Source organism: Camelina sativa, chromosome 12 (genome assembly GCF_030686135.1).
Source record: "Camelina sativa cultivar CO46 ecotype springtype chromosome 12, ASM3068613v1".
In the NCBI taxonomy this organism is placed as follows: domain Eukaryota; kingdom Viridiplantae; phylum Streptophyta; class Magnoliopsida; order Brassicales; family Brassicaceae; genus Camelina; species Camelina sativa.
The window spans coordinates 34,326,642-34,353,895 of NC_141891.1; the positions used below are offsets into that span (position 1 = coordinate 34,326,642).

General features: G+C 37.0%; 5 protein-coding genes and 1 pseudogene across 6 annotated transcripts; 4 read left to right on the forward strand and 2 right to left on the reverse strand.

Moving 5' to 3' along the window:
- Positions 1-81: 81 nt before the first annotated feature.
- Positions 82-3,766, forward strand: LOC147933042 (uncharacterized). The gene is made up of 4 exons (XM_087477267.1): positions 82-168; positions 235-269; positions 365-1,809; positions 2,235-3,766. Exons 1-4 carry the CDS (start codon positions 82-84, stop codon positions 3,764-3,766), a joined length of 3,099 nt encoding a protein of 1,032 aa, XP_087333393.1.
- Positions 3,767-4,910: 1,144 nt separating this feature from the next.
- On the forward strand, positions 4,911-5,909 carry LOC147933043 (uncharacterized). The gene is made up of 2 exons (XM_087477268.1): positions 4,911-5,648; positions 5,817-5,909. The coding sequence occupies exons 1-2, from the start codon at positions 4,911-4,913 to the stop codon at positions 5,907-5,909; spliced, it is 831 nt and encodes a 276-aa protein (XP_087333394.1).
- Positions 5,910-7,307: 1,398 nt separating this feature from the next.
- Positions 7,308-8,417, reverse strand: LOC104734059 (putative B3 domain-containing protein At5g35780 pseudogene; annotated as a pseudogene).
- A 513-nt stretch (positions 8,418-8,930) lies between these two features.
- Positions 8,931-12,017, reverse strand: LOC104732993 (RHOMBOID-like protein 9, chloroplastic). Of its 2 annotated transcripts, none has more exons than XM_087478314.1 (7): positions 11,742-12,017; positions 10,907-11,324; positions 10,637-10,805; positions 10,380-10,545; positions 9,974-10,144; positions 9,742-9,896; positions 8,931-9,341 (listed from the first exon to the last, which is right to left on the reverse strand). In XM_087478314.1, exons 2-7 carry the CDS (start codon positions 11,310-11,312, stop codon positions 9,086-9,088), a joined length of 1,323 nt encoding a protein of 440 aa, XP_087334440.1. In that variant the 5' UTR covers positions 11,313-11,324; positions 11,742-12,017; the 3' UTR covers positions 8,931-9,085. The 2 variants fall into 2 exon arrangements, with proteins under 2 accessions (XP_087334440.1, XP_087334441.1); XM_087478315.1 differs by having other exon boundaries at positions 11,635-11,897.
- Positions 12,018-21,129: 9,112 nt separating this feature from the next.
- Positions 21,130-23,298, forward strand: LOC104732992 (uncharacterized). Its single transcript, XM_010452597.3, has 6 exons — positions 21,130-21,675; positions 21,744-21,855; positions 21,936-22,029; positions 22,294-22,477; positions 22,593-22,662; positions 22,744-23,298. Exons 1-6 carry the CDS (start codon positions 21,353-21,355, stop codon positions 23,053-23,055), a joined length of 1,095 nt encoding a protein of 364 aa, XP_010450899.1. The 5' UTR covers positions 21,130-21,352; the 3' UTR covers positions 23,056-23,298.
- Positions 23,299-23,950: 652 nt separating this feature from the next.
- LOC104732991 (uncharacterized) lies at positions 23,951-27,247 on the forward strand. The gene is made up of 6 exons (XM_010452596.3): positions 23,951-24,539; positions 24,667-24,991; positions 25,487-25,703; positions 25,803-26,340; positions 26,633-26,731; positions 26,855-27,247. The coding sequence occupies exons 1-6, from the start codon at positions 24,470-24,472 to the stop codon at positions 27,106-27,108; spliced, it is 1,503 nt and encodes a 500-aa protein (XP_010450898.1). The 5' UTR covers positions 23,951-24,469; the 3' UTR covers positions 27,109-27,247.
- Positions 27,248-27,254: the final 7 nt, after the last annotated feature.

Below are 27,254 nucleotides of genomic sequence, written 5' to 3' on the forward strand. Positions count from 1 at the left end.
ACCACAAACCAAAGGATTCTCCTTGTTTACATCCAGCTTTCCACTATATAAACCAAAAACTGTTTTACCTAAAAATGAAGGATGATCATCACAGCCACAGACAGGTATCTTGCTGAGTTTAAGGCTGGTGCTGAGATGAAAAAAGCTTCTCATGAAAGCACTGCTTCTGTAAGTGATTCTTTTTACTTCAGGCTTGATCTTGCCCACAATTTCTCTATGTTTTACTCCTGCTAGCGCTTGGAGCCTTGCAAAGCAGTTTTTTACTACATGTGAAATTGTTAACTGAATAAGATATTTTTCGAATCTGAGAAGGCATTTGATTTTGATGATGCTATTTCTGAGTTGGATACTGATACGGTTCAAGGAAGAAGAAGAAAGAAAGTGGCAAAGAGATACGGTCTCCACCGCCCCTCATGGGCAAATCTAAGGTCAAGAAAAAACCTCCTCGCGGTATCTCCACTGGATCCGCAACCTCTGTTTCATCCGAATCGAAAAGTCCACCGTCTAAGTCTCCTCAATCGGCGGGGACTGTTCCTCCCCAACCTAATTTGAAAGAGTTGCCTGCTTCCTCAAAGATGTCAGCCAACAATTGTTCACCGGATTCCTGCAAGTCACCCGTTTTGATGGTCCCAGCTGCAGCAATCGAAAACCCTAGATCTACAATTTCAGGGGAAACAACTGCAACAGAGATTCTTTCAAATCCCGTACCAGTCCTAGCAGCTCCCGTTGTCAATGGTGCCCACACCACCAACAAACCCTCTCTGGAGACTTCAACACACCCCCTGGCTGTGAGTACGACTCCCCAGCAGATAGAGGAACACCCCTGGAAAGCTCTAGTAAAAGGTAACTCTATCCAACTAGAGAAAAAAGGTTCTCCGTATGTCCTTGAGTCTGGTGAAGCTTCTGTAACCATTCCCAACTCGGTAATAGAAAAGAACAAGAAAGCTTGGGATAGTTTCATCCTTGGCCAATTTAATGAAGAACCGCCTCATCGTGGAGCCGTTCACGCTATTGTCAATGGCATTTGGAGTAGACAACGCCGGGATATCACGGTATCCAAAATGGAGGGTCATTCTTTTCTCTTCAAGGTTCCATGTCCTAATGCTAGACGTCGCATCCTGAGTCAGTGTTTATGGCAAGTGGATGGACAAACTATGTTTGTAGCAAAATGGTCGCCTGATATCATCCCCAAGAAGCCGGAACTCTCTATGGTCCTTGTTTGGCTTGATTTTCATGGTGTGCCCTTGGAGTTCTTTAACTGGGAAGGGTTGGAGCACATTGCTGGTTTGGTGGGACATCCAGTATGCCTCCACCCGCAAACGGAGAAACTCACAAACATTGAGGTCGCCAAGGTCTACACGGTAATAGATCCCCGAGATTTGAATCTGGTCAGATCAAGCGTATACGAGTTTCTAGTCCCTGGCTTCCTGCTCTATGCAGTCATTGTAACTCGGTGGGTAACTGTCTCCCGATGCACCAAAGCACCTCCAACCTGCACTGTGTGTGGATCAGTGAAACACAACACAGATTCATGCCCTCGGTCCAAGAAAGACAAGAGAAACGGCAAGCTCCCCATCTCAAGTCAACTCCCAATTGTTGATGTTAGTCTAGTGAATGTGCCTCCGGTCTGCAGTGAAAACATCATTTCAAGGGACGAAGTATGGCATCTCTCCACATTTGCTAAGCAGCATGTAAATCGCGGTACTACAAGCAAAGGGGTGGTAAACTCAGTGGATCCACCACCCTTATATGCCTCTAAGCCCCTCCCTAAGGTTACATCATCAACAACTGCCCTACATTTAGATGAGGGTAAGATTTGTGTTGACCTAACTGCAAATTTATTCTCTCACTTATCACACAATGTGGAGGCTGGCGACACCCAAGCGTCATAATCCGACCAGGACAGTATGTCTGCTGAGGATGATAACCCAGAAGCTGAGTCAGATAGATTTCTGAAGGTTATATCCAAACGCATGCTTAAGAAGAAAGATACAAGAGCTAGGGCTGGAGGCCCTTCAATCCTCTAATTTTATATCCCTTTAATGGATATTTTTTGTCGTAATGTAAGAGGTTTTAACGATCCTATAAAACGGAGAAGCTTTAAGAAGTGGATAAAGGTTCATAAACCTTTTTTTGGTGGGATCATTGAGACCCACATTCAACCTGGGAAGGCACCAGCCATTTTTCTCGTCTGCTTCCTGGTTGGAGTTTTGCGGATAACTATGAATTTTCAGAGCTTGGTAAGATTTGGGTGGTTTGGCACCCAGCTGTACAGGTTACTGTCATCTCTAAATCGCTTCAAATGATCTCGTGCATTGTCAAGTTACCTTTTGAGCCTGCAGAAGTAGTAGTCTCAGTCGTCTATGCATCATCAACCTGCAATGAGGAGAGAAGGCTACTATGGAGAGAAATTAAGGATCTAGCTGTTTCACCTTTGGTTGCAGCCAAGCCCTGGACAGTAATTGGTGATTTCAACCAGACACTATTTCCTCATGAGCACTCCTCACCAATCTCAGACTCAACTAGAGGTATGCGTGATCTCAGTCATTGTCTCACCTTGGCTCACTTAACAGATCTCCCTTTCTACGGAAACACATTCACGTGGACCAACAAGCAGCTTGACAATGTTGTGGCCACGAAGCTCGACAGGATCCTAGGGAATGATGAATGGTTTCAAGCTTATCCAAATTCGCTAGAGGTTTTCGGTGAACCTGGCTTCTCTGACCATAGTCCCTCCTGCCTCTTTTTGGATCACTCAGCGACCAAGGTTAAAAGGCCGTTCAAGTTCCTCTCCCTTCTCAACAAGAATCCAGAGTTTGCGCCTCTGATTAAGCTCTGGTGGAACGCTCTTACGTTTGATTGCTCTAAAATGTTGCTAGTGTCCAAAAAATTAAAAGAACTGAAGAGTGTCATCAGAGCTTTCAGCCGTGAAAACTACTCTGCACTAGAGAAACGAGTTGCAGAGGCCTATGAATACCTTCTCTCTTCTCAACAAGCTTTACTCAACTCGCCCTCAGAGCAGGAGATGTTGTTGGAGAAAGAAGTTCATCGAAAGTGGTGTATTCTAGCTAGAGCTGAGGAGTCTTACCTAAGACAGAAATCGCGTATTTGCTGGCTCGAAGAGGGTGATAAGAATTCCAAATTCTTTCACAGGGCAATTCTTACGCGTCAGGCGCACAATCAAATCCTCTATCTTCTTGATGATAATGGTCAGATAGTGGACTCTAAGCAAGGGATACAGAGGCTTGCAGTGGACTTTTTTCAAAAATTGCTAAACACTCCTGCCACCACCTCCGCCCCCTCTGTTGAAGAATTAGAGGTTCTGATACCGCAGCGTTGCTCCACCTCTGTTCTTCAAGCTCTCTCTCACCCTGTCACCCCCCTTGAAATCAAGGAAGCTTTTCTCTCTCTACCGAGGAATAAAGCCCCAGGCCCTGACGGATATTGCGCAGAGTTCTTCTCATTCCACTGGGAAACAGTGGGCCACGACTTGGTTGCTGCATCTCAAGAGTTTTTCAATACCGGTCGGATGCTAAAGCAATGGAACTCCACTCTTCTCACCCTCATCCCAAAAAACACGAATGCGACTTCCATGACAGACTTCAGGCCCATTGCATGCTGTAACTCGATTTACAAAGTGGTCTCAAAGCTCCTTGCCAACAGACTAAAGTCGGTACTGCCAGATCTGATAGCAAATTCTCAATCAGCTTTCATCCCAGGACGATTGCTTGTTGAAAATGTGCTTTTGGCCACAGAATTAGTTTAGGGATACAATCAAAAGAACATCTCTGGAAGAGGTATGCTAAAAGTGGATTTGCGAAAAGCCTTTGACTCTGTACATTGGGAATTATTCATCAATGTCCTCAAGGCAATGGGATTTCCGCCATGTTTTGTCACTATGATCAGTGAATGCATAACAACGCCTACATTCTCTGTCTCGGTTAATGGAGAGTCATGTGGTTACTTCAAAAGCACTAAAGGACTCAGGCAAGGAGACTCAATCTCTCCGTACCTCTTCACACTGGCCATGGAAGTGTTCACCATAATGCTCAACAAAAGCTACACCAACAATCTCATCTAGGAGGACTATCACCGCAGGTATCCCACTTAGCTTTCGCTGATGATATCATGGTCTTTTTTATGGGAAAAAGGTTTCCTTGGAAAACATCACAAAGGTATTGGAGGATTTTGCTATGCTCCCGGGATTCACAATGAATAAGAACAAAACTGATCTGTTCCTGGCAGGGGTGAACCAGATTGAAACCTCTCGGTGTGTCGCACTTGGTTTCAATCTCGGTTCACTTCCCATTCGTTATCTTCGGTTACCTCTTATGCATAGGAAGCTGCAGATTAATGACTATAGGCCTTTGCTTGAAAACATCACTACAAAACTCTCCACCTGGGCGGCCCGTGCACTTTCGTATGCTGGTCGACATAAGCTCATCTCCTCAGTTATATATGGGATCTATAACTTCTGGGATTCTGCGTTTATTTTACCGAAAGGGTGCATCAAAAGCATTCAAAGTCTCTGTTCGAGATTTCTCTGGGGTGGTGACATTACGAAAAAACCGCAGGTCAAAGTATCCTGGAAGAACCTATGTCTGCCAAAAGCAGAAGGAGGCCTTGTTTTTCGATGTCTTGTTCAGTGGAACCGAACGCTTTGTCTAAAGCTGATCTGGAGATTGCTTACTGCTAGGGATTCTTTGTGGGCAGAGTGGCTACGGTATAATAAGATAAAAGACGGATGCTTCTAGCAGTTAGCAGAAAATCAGCAGGTTTCCTGGACATGGAAAACGATCCTACAACTTCGCCCACTAGCACTCAGATTCCTGCATTGTAAAGTGGGGAATGGTCAGGAAGCAAGCTTCTGGTTTGACTGGTGGACTCCTTTTGGTCCTTTGATTCGCCTAATGGGACAATCTGGTCCATCACAAACGGGTATCCCGCTTTCCTCAACGGTTGCGCAAGCTTGCTCTCCGACAGGTTGGCTCATTCGCTCAGCTCGTTCTCCTCAAGCGGAGACTCTTCAAATCCACCTCACCACCATGCCTCTCCCGAGCCTATCCACTAACATTGACAATTATGTTTGGAAGATTGTAGAGGAAGAACATCATTGTTTCAGCACAAAGAAAACCTGGGAGGTACTGAGGCCAAGGGAGGAACCTCCATCATGGACAGAGCAGGTCTGGTACAAAGGTGCTATTCCGCGTCACGCTTTCATGCTGTGGATAACTCACCTCAACAGGCTCCCAACAAAAACAAGGCTAGCAAGTTGGGGCATGAACCTTGACACTACGTGTTGTCTATGCGGTGTTGAGCCAGAAACGCGAGACCATCTCTTTCTTCACTGCGGTTTCAGCGAACTCTTATGGTCAGAGGCAACTAGGCGGTTAGGATATTCCCCATTTGTCTTCCACATTTGGAGTGCTTTCTCAGCCTGGATGGATATCAAAGTCTCCAACTCTCCGCAAACCTTGTGTCGTCTTGTTGCACAGGCACTCGTTTACTCTGTTTGGATTGAAAGGAACAACAGGATACACAATAATGTATCCACTCCGGCGCAGGTTCTTTTCAAGGCTATTGACAGGCAAGTTCGTGATGCCATCCTTGCAAAGGCACACAGAAAAAACTTCAAAAGGCTTTTGCAGGTGTGGCTTAGAAACATTTAGGTGTTTTCTTGTTCGCCTCTTTTCCCAGATATCCATTTGTTTTTATTTTTTTTTTGGGCAAGAGTTATCTTAAGTATCAAGCTATTGTAACCATTACAATTAGATTTTCTAAACGAAAATTCACATATTTTTTTGAAAAAAAAAAAGAAGAAAAGAAGTGAGAAGAGTGAAACAGGAGCTAATGCTGAGGTGGCACAAGTGGATGAGTCAGCAAAGAGGAGTGAAGAGACTCTTGAGTAGGCGAGAGTCTTTGCTGTTTCGGAGTCTACTCTTCATATATATATTGAGATTTATGCTGGCTGATGATTGATGGTATTGTAAAGAAGACGCTATGAGTACTCTAAACCTTTAACAATGGTGGTGCGTCGTGAGCTTGGTCCGATGAGTTTTGTTGAGGTTTCCAAGTTTCATTAGGTGAAACTGAATCGATTGCAACATTAGAGTTGATTTTGCTTCGATTCAAGCTAAATTATATCATCTGATGGTAAGCTGGACTTTGATGCCTACTCGACAAAATACGTCTGGGAGAAGAAGGAAGCCACAACGTAAGCAGAGAAATCGCCTTAAGGAATGGCCATTTAAGTTCGAAACAATGTCACAAATTCGACAACTCCAGGATTCTTGTTCTGTTTCTCACGAATACGAAAACTCCAGGATTCTTGTTCTGTTTCATCAGAAGATGATGAGATGATGAGACGGAGTGGCTGCGATTATAGGGGACAAACCCTATCTGTCATGGCCTACTAGTGCTCTGCATATCAACCGTAAAGAGGAGTGAAGACTCTGAATCATACAATCACTCTCTGGACTTCAGATATGAGTGTAAGCATCAACACAATGTACATTTGATCATAGTTCACCATGTTCATCCTCCCTATTCGAACTGAACATTTCCTTAAGTAACCTCAACGTGGGAACTTTAGATGGCAATCCTTAGTTTTGTAATTTGACATGATTGTTTCTTTCTTCTGCTCATTACTCATTAGGACGAAGCAGGAGATGAGATCAAGGAGGCAGCATGGAAGCAGAAGAAGTCACTTCATTTTGTAACAATTTGTTCAAACTATGTGAAGATCTGAGACAGTTACAGAGGAGACGGACAGACAAGTTACTATAATAGAGGAGAGAACTACACTACACTCACATTCGAAGTAAGACTTCCAAGAAGTTACTACTATACACAGAAAACCTCAAGAATCACCTGAATAGCTTAGTGAACAAGTGCAGTAATCTAAACTTGTTTGTCATGATCTTGTTGCTTCGCTCCGTGTATTGTGTTGATTATTTCCATCACAAAGGTATTGAACAGTGCAGTAATAACTAAAGTAAACAAAACAAGAGACCATATTTATTTATGAAAATGTTCAATTCAAACGAGAGAAAATATCTGAAACAACATTTGGTTTACACAAGTTACTACTAATATAATAGAAGAGATAAACCCAACCGAGTTTAACATCAAAACCAAAGTAAACCCCCTTAATGTAGCTACCTAATTAATACTTCCTAGAAGTTAATACTTACCATAATCTCAAGGTCAATGACTGTGCAGAAGAAATCAGCTAAGATCAATCAAGTAATTACAACGTTTCGAAGAGACAAATCAAACATTATCAGATAGCAAATTAAGGAAGAAACTTAGTATGTCTCAAGAGCAAAGCAGAGTACTCCACGGCACCTGAAAGTCCAAAGACTGATCTTGTCGTCCTTTTTTAAGTGGTTACCCTTGACGACATCGTTCCACCCCCAGTTCAAAGCGTAATTCAAGGTCCCGTGTCCACTGTCTTTCTCCATCGCCCATATCTTAAAACGCACACCCCACTTTTCACATCTTCGGTTCACAAAAATCGCTCCAACACCAATATTATCATCGTCGTTTTCCTTGTATTCGTCTTTATTTATGGCTCGATACTCCCCTGGCGTCAAGAAGTCGTTCCTGATGAGCTGCTGGAATGGGATTAAAAGACGACTCTGGCCTGATTTCACATCACTCGCTTTTAGACCCTTCTCAAAGATCAGCAACGGGTTTGCGGCATCAGCTCCCATTCTTCTCATCACCTGAAAAATCCACTCCGGTGCCTCTGTACTTGTCCTCCTTGGGAAAGAATCAACCTTTGCTTTCTTGAAATTACCGCCCTTCCTCTGTTGCACGGCACGCCTCTTGCGGCTTGTGGTGTTCTCTTTTAGGCATGGTTGGTAAAGAGGGTCGTTCGTCTCTGTCTTCTCTGACTTAGCCGTGTTGTAACCGAGGAGTAACGTAGGGTAATTGTAACAACGAAGGTTCAGGAACGATGAAGACATAGAAGACGACGACCCATCAAGATCATCCAAGTTTCGTCGTAGGTTTTTTACCAATTTCTTCATGTTCTTCTCAGAGAGTCTCGTCGCATCATCATTCTCTCTGCGGTAGTCATAACCTTCACAGACGATCTTAGATTTCCCCTTCTTTGCACGTAGCTCTGCATCATACACCACAGGCTCATAAAAAAAACTAGGGTTTTGTTTTTTTTCCCTCTCGTGAACATCGAGCGATGAAGAAGAAGACATTCCAGAAGTCCCATTAGGGTTTTGTTGTGTGTATCTTCTCTTCAACAAAGACGACCTTTTCTTCCTCGGGAAAAGATAGAAGAAACTCTTCTCGCGATCCTCTTCTCCACGACGACGACGTTGTTCTTCTTCCCAAACCATAACCGCAGTATCCGCAAGTAAAAACAAATTCGACCACATATCCTTACCTGAAACCGTGAGATGATTCGTACTCATGGTGATCGATTTCAAAGAAACTCAAAAAGTTGTGCGAGTGAAAGACGTGATCAGGAAAAAAGGAACTTGTTATTGAGAGGAGGAGAGAAACGATCGAAACTGAAGAGAAAGAGTGCTTCTGTTGCCTTATATACTTACATTAGGGGTAGGGTTTTTTGTTTTTTCCATTCTTCTTTTGAGTTTAGTGGTTTAATTATTGTGATTAGTAACTAATTATAGCCGTTGTGATCAAGTTAATTAATATGGATGCTTAGGGTATAATTACGATTTTGTCCCTATTAGTATTTCCTTTTCTCCGAGAATGAAAAGAGAAGTAGTGAAAAAAATTTAGGAAGTTTCTTTGGAGCCTCGTTGTTTCGTTCCATTTTTAAAAATTTTATTCTACTTTTTGTTTATTATTTAAATGGTTACCCTGGACGACTTCGTTCCACAATTTAAAGGTCTCAAGATCTAGAGTCCTCTATCTCCCATAATAATTGCATAAAATAGGTAAAGAGAAACCAACAAAACTTGAGATATATATAAAAAACCAAAGGGTGAGAGGAATACAATACACAAATTTTCTCAATTTGCTTATCAGTACTCACATTCAGCTTTCTACTACATAACCAAACCACACACAAGTCTCTTTATATAGTTGTCTTGATGATACACTAAATGAGGGAATATACAACATCATCGTACGTTGGGAAGTCCAATGGTCCATCCCCAAGGAGTAGCACAGAAGTCACAAGAACCGCGATAAAGATTGTGAAAACCAGAAACGATTTACAGGGATCAGCATTCTTCTCTTTCTCTGGTCCAACCGTCACAGTCCCTTCTTGTCTTTCACTTCCTCTTCCAAGTTGAAGCACCGGACAAGTGAAGAATCCGTACACAATCCCGGCTATAAGTGCTCCCAGATTAGTCCTGTCACGACTCATATGTTAGAAGCAAAACACACCATCCCTGATAAGATGTTCTCGTTTAAGTTTCACTCAAGACTATAGTAACTAGCCTAGGTGTGCTGCAGCTACACCAGCTCTATAACAAACCAACCTCAGGTTAGTTCTCTTGGTAATCAAGTCTAGTCTATGTTGTCAGTCAATTGAATAAAACAACAAGTTTAGCGGTTTGGTTTGTATAAATCCTGTTTATGATCCATTGATCCTACTACTTACCAAAACAAAGATCGAAACTATGATGAAAAACCAAAAAAGAAGAAGTATCATATGATTCTTTCTAATGAATTGAGGCTGCTTAAATTAGGTATTTAATCGTAAAAATTGCTGAACAAGAAACAACTAGCTGATGGATGTTGGAAGCTTACCAGTCATCAATTGGGCCGAAATGGCTTAATATGAGACCAAGTCCTGTCATAATAATGGCCTTCTGAAACAAGTCCTCATATTCATCGCTTTTGATCATCTCCTTGTTCTGATTTTGGTCAACGAGCCAAGCTCCTATTAAAGCAAATGCTGGTCCCTGCACCAACCACGATTAAGAACAGTAACAGATAGTGCAACCTGCGAACATCACATGGGACAAACTAGCTAACTTACAGTTCCTCCAACTGTTGGATCTGGTGTATGCAGAAAGCTCATGAAATTACCAGAGACTCCTCCGAGAATGTAAATGAGACAAAATGTGATTAGTCCATAGTCACGGCAGACTTTTGGTCCAAAAGTAAGCAGAGCCCAGGAGCTAAGGGCTACATGAGGAATCCCAGAGTGCTGTAACGTACAATAAAAGTGATTCAGAGACAAAAAGGAAAAATCACATGAAACCAAGTCATCAAGAGTACTAAATGTGGTATGTAAAAAAAGATGCAGCGGCATGAGAAAAAAAAACAATATATACTTATAGTTTTGAGTTTTGACAGTAAATTTGTCTTGAGTGTGTTTTGGTTGAGTGTGTTTTTAAAACAGTAAAGAATGGGAGAACAGACCCAATTTGTTGGTCTTGTACCAGAAACATGGGTGTGACCAGTCTCCACCATTCTCCAGCAATGATTAAATCATTTATCTTTGCTCCATATAACGAAGGGAGTGATAGCAGTCCCATATCGTTATTCCTAACTGGCGCTGCCGCTTCAAACAGACACACTCCAACATTTATGGATGCTAATATGCTCCTGCAATTTTAATGGAGACAATAAAAGAGATTTTTAAGCATCAATAAGAACCTTGTGGCATGACGAACAAGAAGTGATTAAGAGTTCTTACACAACATAGAAGTTCAATGCATCTTCTGATTGATCATCACCATCAAGCTGATGGAAAGGTTTAGTATTGCTTTCGACACCAGTCTTCTTCCTCAATCTGCTTGCTACTGAACCACCTTCTGATTTTGCTACTTCCAATGTAGACGGTACTAAACCTTTAGATTTTTCATCTGAGAGTCAAATAAGTGGCATTAACAGAAAGAACACCGGACAAGATCAAGCAACAAGACACCAAATTCAAGAATATTGTATTAAGAACATTGTATTATACCTTTTTTTAGTTTGTCAAGATAAACACTCAAAGAATCCAACTCTTTATCCGCATTGGTTTCAACTTTCTGATCAATATCATCATCACCTGCTGATATAGAAGGCTTCTCATCCTCGTTCCGAAGTTTCCCAAAGTAAGAATCCAACAGTTGAATCCTCTTTTTTGTAACCTTGTTCTCTGATGACGCCCTAACCAAGCATAATTTACCTCTTAGTGAATAGCAATACGGGATTGGTTTTTTACAACTCTTCATCCAATAATCCCTGCCAAGCGTGGTTGCATCAGCCATTGTTCTATGTTTCAGAACATTACTACTACGACCAGATGAAAAACGTCTTGAACCATTTGAATCAAACAACACTTCTCCTTTACAAGGAACTTCATGGTGAAGAGGAAACAGTGCCATTTTCTTCAGGTCCTGTCAAATAGCAACATGTCATCATCATATATCTCTTCATTCACCAAAACCCAAAGCAGAATTTAACAGAAACATACAAAAACACAAACTTTAGAAATGCATATAACAAGTTAAAAAAAAATCGAAACTTTAGCTCAGCCCTCCTAAGATAATCACAGAAACCTATTTGGGATACAGAGATCAGATTCAGGACAATCTCATTGGGGCATTTAATCAAACAACAAATGGGCATAACTTTTTCAAGAACCCATCAACGAAACGAGTAACAAAAGCCAAGCTCTCTGAAGTGAGAAATTGTCTTCTTCCTCACCGTTTCCTTCAGACTTGTCCTCAATTAACGAATTCGAGAGAGTAGAATCGAAAACAACTGGGAAATATCAGAAGTTTGAGAGAAAAAAAAAAGGTGATAAGCTTTACCTTTGAACCCAGAACCTGATCCTATCTATCTTAAAGATTGAAGATTTGTGGTTGCGAGGATTAGGAAAAATTGGAGTTCGTGTAACGAAGCAGTGTCTTATGAAAATTACGTTTAGAAACAGAACCTAAAGCCACCAAAATACATTACTTTAATTTAATGGTTCAAATTTGGTCGCTTTGGATATTTTATTGCTGACACAAAAAAAACGCACCGGATATTTTTTTCATGAACACAACCGAGTACCACCGAGACAGGCATGGGCAATTTGGATATTTGGTTCGGTTCTAAATAGATCCATACGATTACTTTAGATTTCCGATTCTGGGTCAGCTCTGTTATTTTCTCGGTTCAGTTCTGGATATTCAAAATAGGATATATTTTTTTAAAATGGTTAAATTTGAATAAAATTTGATTGAATTTTGATAAATATATCTAAAAACTACTGGATATTTTTGGTTATTTGGTCTAAATATTTGATATTTATTGATTTATAATTGTAATTTTGGTAATTGGATTATATCAAATATAAACATAATTAATATTTTAGATCTACAACTTTATGTTAGGTATTTCGGTACCCATTCGATTCTCGATTCAGTATCGGTTCAATTTTGGTCTTTTTAGTTCTCAAATTTACTATCCATTCAGTTATTTTGTCACAGTTTTTTTTTTTGGTTTCGTACTTTTGGTCTGGTTTTTTTTTTTTTTTTGTCGAAACCATCCCATATATTAAGTTCTCGGAAACAGACTCTCTTCATGAGAGAGCCAAGGGGGAGCCGATGAGCTTACATGGGAAAAACAGAAACCGCGTGTTCTTGCACATTTCGTAAGTTTATCAGCACATTTAGGAATATGTCTAATGCTAAAATTGACAAAACGATCCTTGAAAATAGGAAAATTCCCCAATTCCGAAGAAAAATTCGGCCAATCCTCAACATTGGATGTCATTGCTAGTAAGTCCGCACAATCTGTCGCGAAGAGTACTCTATCCATATCTAGGGTCAAAAGGCACTCCATGGTCCAAATGAGGGTGTCTAACTCTGCATGTAGAGGGGAGAGGCTCCTCCGCATTCCTTTTAACCCCATGTGCACGATCCTATCCCCAATGGACGCAATCCAGCCATGTCCACTCCTATCCATGTTTGTGTGCCAAGAACCATCGATAAAGCATATAAGAGTGTCTTGTGGGAGTGGAGTCGGAGAAATCCTTGATTCATCTAGCCCAGGCGCTAGGTCTTTAGTGTTCGCTCTTCTCCATACCTCTTCTTCTTTTATAGCTTTTTCCAATGTGTCTTGCGGAAGTTCATAGAAATTTTCAAACACTTTCTTGTTTCTTTCCTTCCATATGTACCACATCATCCAAGGAAATGGCCTCAAGTGATCTGCGAGATCACCAAGGTCTTTGTCTCTCCCATATAGAAAGTCCAGGTTACTATATAGGAAAGGTGAAGGGAACACCAAAGGATGGGAGGGAATGGTCGATAAAGCCCACACTTGGCGTGCTGGAGGGCATTCGAATAGCATATGATTGATAGTTTCCTCCTCTGCTCCACATCTAGGGCAACCCTTGTCTCTACCAATATGGCGATAATTTAAACGTTGGCATACAGCCACGCATCCAGTCACACATTGCCACACGAAGTGCTTCAGCTTTCGTGATGTTTTTAACTTCCATGCTTGCGCCTTGAGTGTAGTAACACTAGGACCCTGAACAGGGAGGTCGCCAGCAGGACGAGAGATAGCTCTCGCGACTTCATATCCAGACTTAACAGTATAATTACCTGACTTTGTCAAAGTCCAAGAGTATCCATCTCTCGAGGCTTTTAAGCTTGGTTTGATCCCCAAGATCAGGATAATTTCTTTCGGGGGGAAGAGTTCCCGAAGACGCTCCACTTTCCATGTTTTCGTATTAAAATCAATCAGTGTGTTAACACAAAGAAGGGGATCTCTTACATTCGTCAGCCCTAACGGCGGTCGAGCCGGTGAGTCGGGGATCCAAGGTTCCGTCCAAATGCACGTGTTGAAACCTGAGTTGATGGTCTTCCGAATTCCATGCACTAAAACTTGTTTTGCCGCCAACATACTCCTCCATCCGTACGAAGGTTTGTTTGATACTTGTATTTCTAGTGGGCTTGAGTAGCGGTAATACCTGCCTTTGAGAACTCGACTCAGAAGGGAATCTGGATATCGTAGTAGCCTCCATAGCTGCTTTGCCAGCAGAGCTAGATTAAACTCTTCTAGTGTTCGAAAGCCTAGCCCGCTTTCCGAGAGATCATTACACATCTGCTCCCATGAAAGCCAATGTAATCCTTTACTATCAGCTTTATTACTCCACCAGAAGTTGGCAATAGCACTACTTAATTTGGAGTAAATAGCTTTTGGTAAGAGGAAACACGACATTACATATGTCGGAATTGCTTGCGCCACTGATTTTATCAAGACCTCCTTTCCTCTCTTAGAAAGGGATTTTGAAGTCCATAAGTTTACCTTCTTATGAAGCCGATCTCTTACAAAAGAAAATACTTGTGCTTTTGACCCATGAATCTTCTTGTGATATCCCGACAATATATTTGATCTCTTGTGATATCCCGACAATAGATTTGATCTCTTGTCGTAAAGGGTTCAGAACCTCGGTGCCAAACATTATCGAGGATTTGGAAAAATTGATTTTCTGTCCTGACGCCTCGCCATAAAAGCGGATTATGTCAATAATTGTTTTACATTGTCCAGGCTCTGCTTTGCAGAAGAATAAACTGTCATCCGCAAAAAGTAAGTGGAAGACCCGAGGGCTTGCATTTGAGATGCGTAATCCCTGAATCTTTCCTTCTTGTTCTGCATTCTTGATTTCTGCTATTAGGGCCTCAGTGCAGAGTATGAACAGGTACGGAGAGATTGGATCCCCCTGACGTATTCCACGAGTTGCCTAATCCAACCCTTTTGGTCTGGTTATTGTACCCATGACTACTACTGATTCACAAAGTACAACTCAAGAATTGACCATTTGGTTTGTTTTTGCAGATGCCCCTTTTTTCTTTCAATATATTACAATTATAAATGAGTAATATATATTATGAAAAAACCAGGAATTTTTTTTTTCATTTACACTCATTCGACAATCAGAGTAATGGAATCAAAGAATAATAACTGATCCTAGAAGAAAAAAAACTAAAACCCTAAAAAGGATTCTGATGAATAGTTATAATCCAATGAAACAAGATACCAAAAGACTTAAGAGAATATGGCTTAATTTTGATGCTTACATACAAAAGTAATTGAGTGGAAGCGGCACAAAATATGATTAAAGAAAATTTGACGTGGAGACAGGACGGGAAGATACATACACATAAGTTTTTTTTGTTTTTGTTTTTTTTTTTTTTTGTTAAAGTACATACACATAAGTTGCGATGATAATTGATAAATATTGAAGACTTGCTTTTATCATGAGACCGAGTGTTGAGGTTTATTCATTATCAATTGCAATGCAGAGTCTTTAATTGTAACATCCGCTTTCTAAAGTTACTATGTACCTACTGGCGGATAAATCTATTCAAATAAATATTATAAATAATATTGAGATTTAAGATTTTTTTGTGTAAAACAAAATCTGTAATTAAAATTTTTTTTTTTCATTTATTTAAATTTTCGTTTATTTTGTGTAAAAATACGTTTCATCCATAAACTATTTAAAGATAAAAAAAAAATTCAACGTAATGGAGAAAGTTTTAATGTCCTTTTGTGTTTCTAAAATCAAATTCACATCTTTTATTTTTCACATCGTTATCTACATCATTATGCCTTTAAATAGATAAAGCAATATTTTTTTTGACTAATCGATTTAATTTAAACTAATTCTAAGTGTAAAAATGCAATGCATGAGAAAAATGTATAAAAAGTGGTAATTAATCAAAAAGTGTAGTTCTGGTGAAAACTTATAGAAAAAATGATTGTCTAAAGTTTTAAAAAAAATCAGCAACATGGATACCATGTTAAGATTGATGAGTCACATATATTTAAATAGTTAGAATTTTTAAATAGGAGACAAAGTTTTTGTTTTTCAAACAATTAAATTAATGAATAGATTTAAAATTGTTTGTGAAATGCTAATTGTTACCAAGCGTCGATACCTCAATTGGTAAAGATTCTCTGGCAAAGTCTAGAGGTCGCTGGTTCGAGGGACGACGCTTGGGAGGGAACCATATAAAATGTTCTGGTCCCTGGCCAGAGAGGATGTACGGACCTAGGCCCGGAACCTCTTAGTAATTAAAAAAAAATGTTAATTGTTTATAAGATTATATTGTGATAATTAATTTTTAATACTTGGATAGTTATCTGATTTTTTTAAACCAGAGAATAAGGCCCTGATTGGTAACGGCTGTTAATCTTGGCTGTACAGACTTTCACTTTAAAATTTTAGCTGTAGAGAATTGGGCTGTAGATGCTTTGACTGTAAAAACTTTAAAATCTTTAACTGTTAAAATTTGATTGTTTATCAAAAACTTTTAAAGCTGTAGCTATTTTGACACTTTTACACCATTATTAATGATGATGATGAAAAAAAAAAAAATTCTTATTGAAATGGATCTTAAAAGAAAAAGAAAAAATAAGAATAATTAATTTGTAAAAATATAATATGTAAAAAATATACATATATTTTTGGAGAGGTTTTAAATATAAAAGGGAGAAAGAAAAGAATGTTTTTAAAATTATTTAGTTTTACAGCCTGAATTTGACGCTTTAAAATTTTTGAGAAAACAAGGAAGGATAAAAAAGAAGTGGCTTTTAAAGCTTTAAAAAAATTAAAAACAATGAAAGTGTGATTGGTAAAAATATGGCTGTTAGTGCTTTAAATAATTTTAAAGTCTTTAAAGTATGTTACCAATCAGGGCCTAAGTTTTTGCGTTTCAAAAAGTTAAATAGGTGAATAAGTTTAAATTGTTTGTTGTATCTAATTTACTTTTATGATTATTGTGATAATTTATTCAGTTATCTTTTTTTTAATATAGTTGAATAGTCAGCAGACTTTTTCAAAATAGGAGAATAACTTTAGCTTTTCAAAAAAATAAATAGATGGTTTATAATTTTTTTGTGAAATCTAATTTACTTTTAATAATTAATAGGTTATGTAAGTGATAATTAAATACATTTTAGGATTTTAATAGTTGATTAAACCTTTCCTTTTTAAAAACTAATAGAAAAAACATTAACTCATATATTTCAATGGCATATTTATGTAAATAATAATGAGAAGTAATGGTATTTATTCAAATGGTACATAAGCTTTGTGAGTGCGACACCTCAGCTTTTTGGTGAGAGTGCTTCTCTATTAATATATAGGGAATGATTGTGAGGTGTGGAGCAAACCAAAAGATTAAATTTTAATTGATTTTTTGTTCAATTACATTTTGGTTTACTATAAATAAACCAAAAATTCATAGTATTCCCCATAAGTCGACGCCTCCTCTCTATATGTGTTATTGTCGACGTTTTTCTGATCAGAGAGAAGGAGAAAACAAAATAGAACTCTTGGTTATTTGGTGTGAAGGAGAAAATGAAAGAGATAAGCTTTTTTCTTAGAGTAAAGAGAGAAACATAACTATCATGGTTTGGGAGAAACATGATCCGACTGCTCAAATCGTTTCAGAAAGTATTGATTTTTGGTAAGGTTGTAGCTAAGACATTTTCATAGATTCTTTTTTTTTTCTTTGTGGAATCACATTTGAGTTAATCCTCCATAAGATATATGTAGTTTCGTGGGATGTGTTCTCTTAGTCGCGAATTGAGACCAGCGGATGTTGGAGGCTTGATTTTAGATTTGTCTGAGATCCGATCGTTACGAGATTTTGTGGGAAGCATCAAGACGTTATAAAGATTCTAATATTTTCTTCATCAATTTCTCAAAGAATATCTAACTTTTTTTTGAAAAAAATTTGCTAAATGGTAATTTAAGAATAATTGACATATAGTTATAGAATGCATTAATTCAATTATTTATTTCTAATTTCCCTTCTAATTAATATAAGTAGTAATCAATTGCTTTTTAAGGGATAAAATTTATTGTCATTGAAAAGATGATTAACTATGTAATGTGTATACCTCATGTGGATAAGATAAAATTGTAGTAGATGTAGAACTCGCCATTTCGTAGTTTCGAACTGGAACCGTATTTGCTGGACACCGCCAACTGCTTACGTGGGCTTCAAGTGTTTTCCATTTGCTTTTCTTTCATATGAATTTTTTAATAATCGGATTTAGAGTTCACACACTCCATCTTCCAATACAATTTATTTGTATATTACATGATAATAAAATTAGATTTTAATTCTATGCACTCAATCCCATGAGTAACATTTATAATTTTCAAATAAAAAAATGTTCATAGTATCAAATTTATATCCTACTTAATATTTCTTTTTAAACTAAAAACTAATAAAACATAATTCTCAAAGAAAAAACTGAAAACTAATTTTATCTCATATTTGAAAATTAACAATAGCTTAAATATATTTGTTTTAAATTTGTTATCTCATACGTAATAGTTTTACTACTTGTCCAACTAATTTTAAATAAAATTATACTAACATTATCATAAGTTAATCAAAAATTCAAAGACGTTATTATGAGATTTTTTTTTATATGTAAAGTGAGTATGTACAATCCTTTTCTTTAGGATTAATAATTGACAGTATAATTTTTTAAATTATAGTATTATAGTAATTAATTGTATAATTTTCTTAATTATTTTTCTTTATAGAATTAGTAATTTAAAATTAGAATTAGTATTATTTTTTATATACATATATGAACTATCTTTTATATTTATTAAATTGTTTAAATTTTTATTTTCTTATAATTTACAAATATGTTAAAACAAAGTTTTTGTATAACACATGACAAAAAAATTAATTGTTAAAATTGACATGTGTCGCGATCACATGAGTTACTAACTTTGAAAACCAAAGTTTATATAATAACATAATATTAAATACGCTATCAAATCATTTACCGATTGAAAAACTTAAACAATTTACATTAATTTCTTATTTTGATTATCTTATTTTTCTTATATTATGTTAATCACTAAGTTTAACAAATTAAACCTTTGTATACTTTAATCACTTTTATATATAAATTTTGTTTTACTATATGATTATAATAAATAATAATTGCAATTAAATTGCAAATATTTTTCTTATTAACTGCACATATTTTCCTATTTAATTAGTAATTTAATAGATAACTTTCCTATTAGAATTAGTGATATAATAGATTACTTTTGGTTTTATATACTTTTCAAAAATATTAATTGTAATCCTTTTCTTTTTATTTTTTTTAATTTTCCTACAATTTGTTAAATAATTTTTCTTTTCACACATGTCAAAATAATATTGATATACATGTGATTATATAAATTACTAACTTTGGAAACTAAGGTTTCTATAACAAGATTACTAAACAAAATGATAGAAAAAATAATTAAACCTGAATCTTGTGATTTTTTAAAAGATCATGATCAAACGCCGGTTGGTTATATGCATCAACACAATCAACATTATCTTCAGCAGATGTCTCTTAATAATTATTTCATATCTCATCCTCATATTCTTTTTCTCTCAATTTTGGAATATATTAAAAAATAATTATCAGTAAAAATATACATAAAAATATAAATTAAGTTTACCTTAATGGATTCTACCCAAAAAAACGTTTACCTTAACGATGACTAAAAAAACTATGATCCATCTAATCAACGACATCGACGTTGCTTTATTCTTCTCTTCAACAGTACTGCCTGGGAGAATGTTGATTGTGGCAATTGAAATCAACTACATAGCAATGTCGATGAACACAATCATACGTAGTTAACTACAGAATAAAAGAGACACATATTGAACTTTAACAAAAAAAAAAGAGGAGGCAATTCGAAAGAGAATGTTTAATTAGTCTTAGAATTCATATCTTGGCACAACAACAAACTCACGAACACAGTATCCAGTAAAACTGGCTTCTTGAGTTATCGGTGTAGATCTCTTACTCAAAAAGTAGCAGATGAACACATTTTTACCAAAACAAAAATCATCTTTTCTAGTAAACGATGACTTAAAAGTTAAAATGCAAACCCTAAATTGAGAATAAAGCTTAGTTGAGTTAACTAATATAAAGACTCTCTCTAGTACTAAATCTGACCTTGGTAAAATTGGATCTTGAAAATTACATTAAATTGCGAAAATTAGGCTTTTATATCAAAAATTTGAAACGAAAATATTCTGACACAATATCTAGACGCAGCATCTAAATGATGTTCATCTGTGTTTTTGGTCATCCATCCAGAAATTGTATCTGGATGCAGTTATGTATGTTTTGTAATTTGATATTTGTAATTGGATATAATATATTTAAAATGACCTAAAACCCATTTATTTTTGGTTGAAGATGTTATAGTAGTTTTAGTTTTATTTTTAACATTTCAAAATTAGATTATCTTGTTTTGACGGTAAAATGAGATTTTGCGGTTTTGGCAAAAAACGTGATTTTGCGGTTTAGAAGGGAAAACATAATTTTACGTTTTGTATTTTTTGAAGGAAAACATAATTTTACAGTTTTGGTGGGAAAACACATTTTTGTGTTTTTGGCGGGAAAACAAGATTTTACGGTTTTGGCAGAAAAACAAAATTATGCGGGGTTTGCAAGAAAATATAATCTAAGGTTTTAGCGGGAAAACGAGATTTTACGGTTTTGACGGAAAAACGTAATTTTACAGTTTTGCGTTTTTGGCAGAAAATTGATATTTTGCGGTTGTGGCGGAAAAACAAAATTTTACAGTTTTGGCAGGAAAACATAATTTGTGGGTTTAACGAAAAAACATAATTTTGTTTGTTTTTGCGGTTCTTGAGGAAAAGTGTAATTTTTGCGGTTTTGATGGAAAAAAGAAATTTTGCGGTTTTGGCAAAAAACGTAATTCTGCGATTTTTGGCAAGAAAATATAATTTTACAGGTTGGTAGGGGAAGAATTGGGATTTTTGAAATGTGGGTATATTAAATTTTAAAGAAATTTTTTATAATTATTTAATTAAAATAGAGATATTTTTGACTTTTAACTCATCCAAACTCTTTAAAATAACTCATTCAGAAATTCAAATATTTTGAAAGAGTTTTTAAAATTCATCCAAATATCTCATCTAGTTCATGTTCTTAATTGTTACTAAACGAATCACAACATGCATCTGCATCCAATTAGTGCGTTTGGTGAAAACAACATAAGAAATAAAAAATTTTCCAATACCTTTTTTTTTTTTTTTTTTTTTAACTTTGGTCTTATCATCATAAATCATGCCACGTGGAACTTTCCATTCAGTCCCGAAACCCAACGTGTGGTTGTTGTTGTCCTACGGGATTCGCATGGTCTCCTCTCCACCTCCTCCACTTCATCTCAATTTTAAATATTGAAGCGCTTGCTTGGTTTAATCGAATTAGCTGTTAACCGGTTTGTACCGAAACTACTCGAACCAGTAAGAGCCATTGATTGGGAAGAACGATAGCCACGTAAGATTCATCATCTCTAATGGCAGGATAACAACATTGAAGAAGAAGCAAAGAGAGAAGAGAGACAAAGATGAGAGCTCTAACATGGACGGGATTAGCGCCGCCGTCAACGGTGCTATTCCGGACGACGACTTCGACGGTTACCTTACGACGGATTAGTCTTCGGAGAGATCGCGTCTGTGTTAGAGCCACTGCTTCGTCTTCAAGCGCGGCGGTTTCAGGCGTAGAAGCGGTAGAATTGGTAGAGATAGGAGAGAGAAGTAAGGAATGGAAGTGGAAAGGAGAATATTCCGTCAACTACTTCGTGAAAGATTCGCCGGAGGAAGTTACTCCGGCGAGTCAAACTGTTCTTTTGGTTCATGGCTTTGGCGCTTCAATTCCTCACTGGCGAAGGTAACAACTAGAACACTCATGTCTTAAGGGTGAATGTATGAATAACAAACTAAACTTTTGTTTTGCAGGAACATAAATGCTCTGTCTAAGAACCATACAGTGTATGCGATTGATCTACTTGGGTTTGGTGCTTCCGACAAGCCACCTGGTTTTAGCTATACAATGGAGTCATGGGCTGAAGTATAACCATCTTTGAAACTACTCTGTTTTGATGAAGTGTTTGTGGTTTGTTTGGTTTATTGACTTTATTTTTGTTGCAGTTGATACTCAACTTCTTGGAAGAAGTGGTTCAGAAACCGACGATTTTGATTGGTAACTCTGTTGGAAGCCTTGCTTGTGTCATCGCTGCCTCAGGTTTTAAGCCCTTTTCACTACATTACTTTGTCTCTATACGTCTAATATGTACTTCAAGTAAAAGAGCTTGTGCTTGAGCTATCTTATGTTTTTTTATGAGATATAATCTGGTTAGGCATCTATGGTTTATCTTATGTTATAAAGGATAAGAAAGTGTAGAAATGCTTAAGTTTTAGCTATTGATTGATCAGTCTCATGTTGTATGTTATCCGCTAACTACTGAGACTTGAGTGTGTGTGTGTGTTTGACATTATAAAAAAAAAGAAACAGAATCACAACAAGATCTGGTGAAAGGTCTTGTTCTATTGAACTGTGCTGGTGGTATGAACAATAAAGCCGTCTTTGATGACTGGAGAATCAAGCTGCTGATGCCTTTACTCTTGCTTATCGACTTTTTACTAAAGCAAAGAGGAATTGCTTCTGCACTCTTCAACCGCGTAAAAGACAAGTATGTCATACTTCACTTTATTGCCGAGTTACAAATAACACCCGTGTTTTTTTGCTTTGACTTTGAAAGGATTTAATCGAGAGCTCTAACACATTGATGGATGAACAAAACGCAGGGAAAATCTGAAGAACATCTTGACAAATGTTTATGGGAACAAGGACAATGTAGATGATACGCTTGTAGAGGTATTGTCGTATTACTCATTCTCAAAGACAAAGAACTAATGAAACTTTTATTGAATCTTTATGTGAAAAATGTTATGTCAGATCATCGCTGGACCAGCAAACACCGAAGGTGCGCTAGATGCATTTGTTTCAATCTTAACGGGTCCACCTGGACCTAACCCGATTAAGCTGATTCCGGAAATATCCAAACCGGTTCTTGTCTTATGGGGAGACCAAGATGGACTAACCCCTCTCGACGGTCCAGTAGGTAAGTACTTCACATCCCTTCCGGATCAGTTACCTAACTTCAACCTCTATGTTCTACAAGGCGTTGGACATTGCCCACAAGATGATCGCCCCGATCTTGTCCACGAGCGTCTCCTTCCATGGTTGGCTCAACTTACTTCCACCTAGTTTTGATTTGCTTGGCGGTGTACACTTGTTTATAAATGTTTATGTACGACTTTTTGGAAAAAAAGACAGCATCAAAATAGTATCATGATTAACGGTAGAGCACAGAAATTAGTTACCAAGTTCTTGACACATAATTCGTGGTGTCTGAATGTACCAAGTTTGTAAGCAAGTCGGAGAGGTTGTAACTTGGTGAAAGAGCTTTTACTTTATGGAGTATTAAACTAATGAAGATATTTTTAAAAAGAGGCAACATAAATGTGGAAGCTATAAGTTCAACTCAATTGTACATTACCAAAATTGACTGAACAGAGTCAATGTGAAAGCAAGGTGAGCAGATAGGCTTATCTAACAAGCTCAATGGCATTGAAGTAGAGAGTAATAGTAGATGAGAATTGTGAATATTGGTACGTTCATATATTTGTTTATGGACTGGAAGATATATAGTACTACAATTTGGCAGTTGATTTGTTGGTTAATGAATGTTGAAATTGACGTGTTGGTTAATGAATGATTAATTGGCCATCTACAACTTTTTGTTGGTAAGTAAAAGAAGCTTTATGAGCTGTTAGAAGCTATTTTGGCCACACATCTACCAATTTATTGGTTGTTGAATCTTTAAAAGAACATTCATGATGCAATACCATCAAACTTAATGAAAACTGAAAAGGATGCATGTAAAATTATTTGAGCTAGAGACTATAATCCAAAGAAAAATTGAAGCTAGTTTTAGACTTTTTAGGACTATCTACTAAGATGACGTTATCTTAAAGAAAAATCCGCACAAACCGCTTAGCAATGTGAGGATGCATTTGGAATCACACCCCAAGCTTAAGTTACCTAATAAAATATATGTATATATATATATATATATATATATATATATATCATTGACCATAATATAGAGAGCTTGAAATCATGAGTACAACAAAACAAAGAGTCAAAAACAGTCAAGGTCTTGCCTTCTCAATACTTTTATTTTGTGTTGAGGAATATGATGTTCAAAAGAATCTCTTTTTTTAAGAATCTCTTTTTTTTATAATATATAGTTTTAATAGTTTTCATTAAGTAATTGTGATTAATTTTAACTTGTTTAGGCACCTAGCGGTAGAGATTGCATTCAACTTATATTGATTTTTGATTATCAATGAGAGTTGCACCATGGTTACTTTTCTCAATTTTCGTCAAACGTTGAGGTCAACAAAAATAAAAATAAAAATTAAGAAGACAAAACAAAATTGTATTAAAATGGTTGGGTGCCGGGAAGTATTCGTTGGAGTATGACTATTTAAATGCTTCACCAATCTCTCTCTATGACTCTAAAACTCTATAGTCATCAAAGCTTTAAACTATATTATCTTTGATAAAATCTCTAATTCATATCTTTGAATTTGAACTGATAGAAGAAACCAAAGAAATGGCCTCTCAATTTCTCTCGTCTCCAAACCCATTCACTAAATCAGTCTCAGCTAAAGTATTTTCTACTGGTAAGTGCACTTTTGACCTTGATTCTTTTAAGTCAAAATTTATTCTATTTTGTTTCTTTTTTTGGCATCAAAGTTCAATATTTGATGTCTTGAGATTGATTTTTTTTTTTCTTTTTCTTTTGGTTAGGTGACTGTCAAGGATTGAATGACTTAACTCTGAAAAGAAGATCAAATCAAGCAACAAGGGTTACTAACGGATTTAGCTTAAGAGCAAAAGCAGCTTTGGGATTCGTTGAGATTCCAAAACAGTGGTACAATATTGTCGCTGATCTTTCAGTGAAGCCTCCACCACCGTTGCATCCCAAGACTTTTGAACCGATCAAACCCGAAGATTTGTCTCATCTTTTCCCCAGTGAGTTAATTAAACAAGAAGCAACACAAGAAAGGTTTATTGATATCCCTGAGGAAGTTCTTGAAATCTATAAGCTTTGGCGTCCAACTCCTCTAATCAGGTTCTTTTTTTTTTTTTTTTTTTCTTTTCCTTATGTGATAGATGAATAAATTGGAATAGTATTTTAATTTACGTTTGTATTTAGTGCATGTTTTTTTTTTCCCAGTGAACCCACAACTATCAGCATTTACACAATTTTCTTTTGTTAATTGTAAATGGAAACGCATACGCAAAAATTATTTTGTTTGCGTTTGCACGTTGAAAATATGTCTTACAAAAAAACAAAAACTAAAAAATGTGATTACAAAAAAAAACATTGTTCTTATGTATACGCAAATTAATAATGCAAATGTAGAAATTAGGTGGGAGAAATAGCATTAAGGGTCTTAGGAATCACTGGGTTGTGTTGGAGACTTGGAGCCTTTGGTTTTTGGGAGAATTGAAAATATCTTGCGTAGTTCAATGGTTCTTCATAATCCAGAGTCCATATCTATTATTTTCGCTGAAGTATATTTGGTTACTCCATATGAATTTCGTTTTCTTGGTTTGGTTTTAGAGCAAAGAGATTGGAGAAGCTTCTTCAGACACCTGCAAGGATTTACTTTAAGTATGAAGGCGGTAGCCCAGCTGGTTCTCACAAACCCAACACAGCGGTTCCACAAGCTTATTACAATGCGAAAGAAGGCGTCAAGAACGTTGTGACAGAAACCGGTGCTGGCCAATGGGGCAGTTCTTTAGCATTTGCTTCTAGTCTCTTTGGCCTTGACTGCGAAGTAAGCATATAAGTATTAGATTCTTTCACTGACATCTTAATTTAATTTTTTTTTTTTTGAAAAGTGCTCTGTTTCTTTTATGCTATTCCAACGTAATAGGTATGGCAAGTAGCCAACTCGTACCATCAAAAGCCATATCGACGGTTGATGATGCAAACTTGGGGAGCAAAGGTTCATCCATCGCCATCAGATCTCACTGAAGCAGGTAGAAGAATCCTCCAGTCCGATCCATCAAGTCCTGGAAGTTTAGGCATTGCGATTTCAGAAGCTGTTGAAGTTGCTGCGAGAAACGAGGATACAAAATACTGTCTAGGGAGTGTACTGAACCATGTGTTGTTACACCAAACAATTATTGGAGAAGAATGCATTCAACAAATGGAGAATTTTGGCGAAACACCTGATGTGATTATAGGGTGTACTGGTGGAGGATCGAATTTTGCTGGTTTGAGTTTTCCTTTTATTCGGGAGAAACTCAAAGGCAAGATGAATCCTGTTATAAGAGCAGTTGAGCCCTCGGCTTGTCCTTCCCTGACCAAAGGGGTTTACGCTTATGATTACGGTGATACGGCTGGATTAACTCCTTTGATGAAGATGCACACTTTAGGACATGACTTCATTCCTGATCCTATCCACGCCGGTAATAAAATAAGCTTTAACCCCAACATTTTAGACACACTAAATGTGAAGAGTTCTCTGGCTTTTGGATACTTAATTTCTTGGTTTCCTCATTTCTTGATTTTTTTTTCTTTCTCATTTTGTTCTTCTTTGTCTATGCCAATGATAAGCAAGTTTAAAACCCAAGATAAGCACACTTCAAGGCTTCTCAGACTTCTTGCTTCTTGTTTCTTGATTCTTGATTTCTTGTGTTCTTGAATTCATGTTTTCCTTTCGGCTAATTTGTTCTCTTTTTATTATGGTTCGTTTGACAGGTGGATTACGGTACCATGGGATGGCACCCTTGATTTCACATGTTTATGAACAAGGTTTCATGGAAGCAATCTCAATTCCTCAAATCGAGTGTTTCCAAGGTGGTTCTTCGTCTAATCTCGACTCCTCATATCTCACCAACACCTCCGTTAGCTTTAGTTAACTTTAAATTTTGTATCTTCATTGGACTGTAATATCAACTTTCCGGTCTAATTTTCCTACAGGTGCAATTCAGTTTGCAAGAACAGAGGGTATCATACCGGCGCCCGAACCGACTCATGCCATTGCTGCAACCATAAGAGAAGCTCTCCGATGCAAGGAAACAGGAGAAGCAAAAGTGATACTAATGGCAATGTGTGGACATGGCCACTTCGACCTTACCTCTTATGACAAGTATTTACGAGGCGAATTGATAGACTTATCGTTCGGCGAAGAGAAGATACGAGAGTCTCTGTCCAAGGTTCCTCATGTTGTTTAGCTCCAATAGTACCGGTTTGATATTATAAACTTTGTTGTTAAAAAATAAAATTATAAACTTTGTTTTTTTTTCCTGGCTTTGATATATTAACTATATAAATGCTTTTTTTCTTTAATGAATAAAAAAGGTTACCCGGACAGAACACA